The following is an 871-nucleotide window of genomic DNA, read 5'->3' on the forward strand; positions in this document are numbered from 1 at the left end:
ACTGATCAAACATCTCATGAAAAAAATCAACCATATACTTACACCACTCCCCTTTTTTTTCTTTTTCTTTCTTGTACTTACCGAGGCAGCATGAGCACCCGTCCGTGTTACAGGCTGTACCCGTTATCACCACCGGACACACACGCGCGTCTCTGCATCTCCCAGGACAAGATGGTGATGCCGGACAGCTCAGCAACCCAGACGTTGTGACGCAGCATGTGCATTCGAAGCCGGAGCACCCATTCGGAATCTTGATTAAGCCATTTGGACATTCACCCGTAGGTATATGCATACATTCACCGTTCAGATCTTGGCAGACTTGAAGAGGATTGCAATCTGTTGGGTATTGAAAGAAAAAAAAAGGACAATGAACAAGAAAACAATAAATATATCAAGTAAAGAAATAAAGAGAGAAGACCAAAGGGAGAAGAAAGGGTATAAAAAAAAACATACAAACAAATATCAGCAGCAAAATTACAATTGAAAATATACGGTGCGATAATCAAATCAAACAGCATTTGGCGATCTGTCATTACCACGACAGCACTGGCAGTTCGTCCCATTGCAAGTCCCGCCCGGTATCACTTGATCGCAGTTCAAGGCGTCCATACAAGTACCCTGGCAGTTTGCCTCGTTAGCTGTGCAGACAGCCAAGTTGTCATTGGGCATGCAACACATGCAGTTTGTTCCCGTGCAGCCATTAGGTATTACAGTTTCGTTGGCATTACAGCTCTGCTTGCAAGAGCCTCCTCTGTCGGAGCAATTCGTCTGGATTTCACAATCTGGAGTTATGTAAGGAAAGGTTTTTCTGTTAGTAAGATTATGGACGCAAAGGCATAGGTACGTTTGGTTTCATCCTCCTTTTCTTTTT

The 871-nt window shown here is 43.7% G+C and overlaps 1 protein-coding gene across 1 annotated transcript in view; it reads right to left on the reverse strand.

Moving 5' to 3' along the window:
- LOC119591727 (balbiani ring protein 3-like) overlaps positions 1-871 on the reverse strand; it is a gene marked incomplete in the record, with an annotated part of 83,966 nt that overhangs the window by 7,133 nt on the left and 75,962 nt on the right. The window contains 2 exon segments of the mRNA XM_037940476.1: positions 82-336; positions 537-782. Coding sequence (XP_037796404.1) covers positions 82-336; positions 537-782 — 501 coding nt within the window.

This window comes from Penaeus monodon, chromosome 29 (assembly GCF_015228065.2).
Source record: "Penaeus monodon isolate SGIC_2016 chromosome 29, NSTDA_Pmon_1, whole genome shotgun sequence".
Classification (NCBI taxonomy): domain Eukaryota; kingdom Metazoa; phylum Arthropoda; class Malacostraca; order Decapoda; family Penaeidae; genus Penaeus; species Penaeus monodon.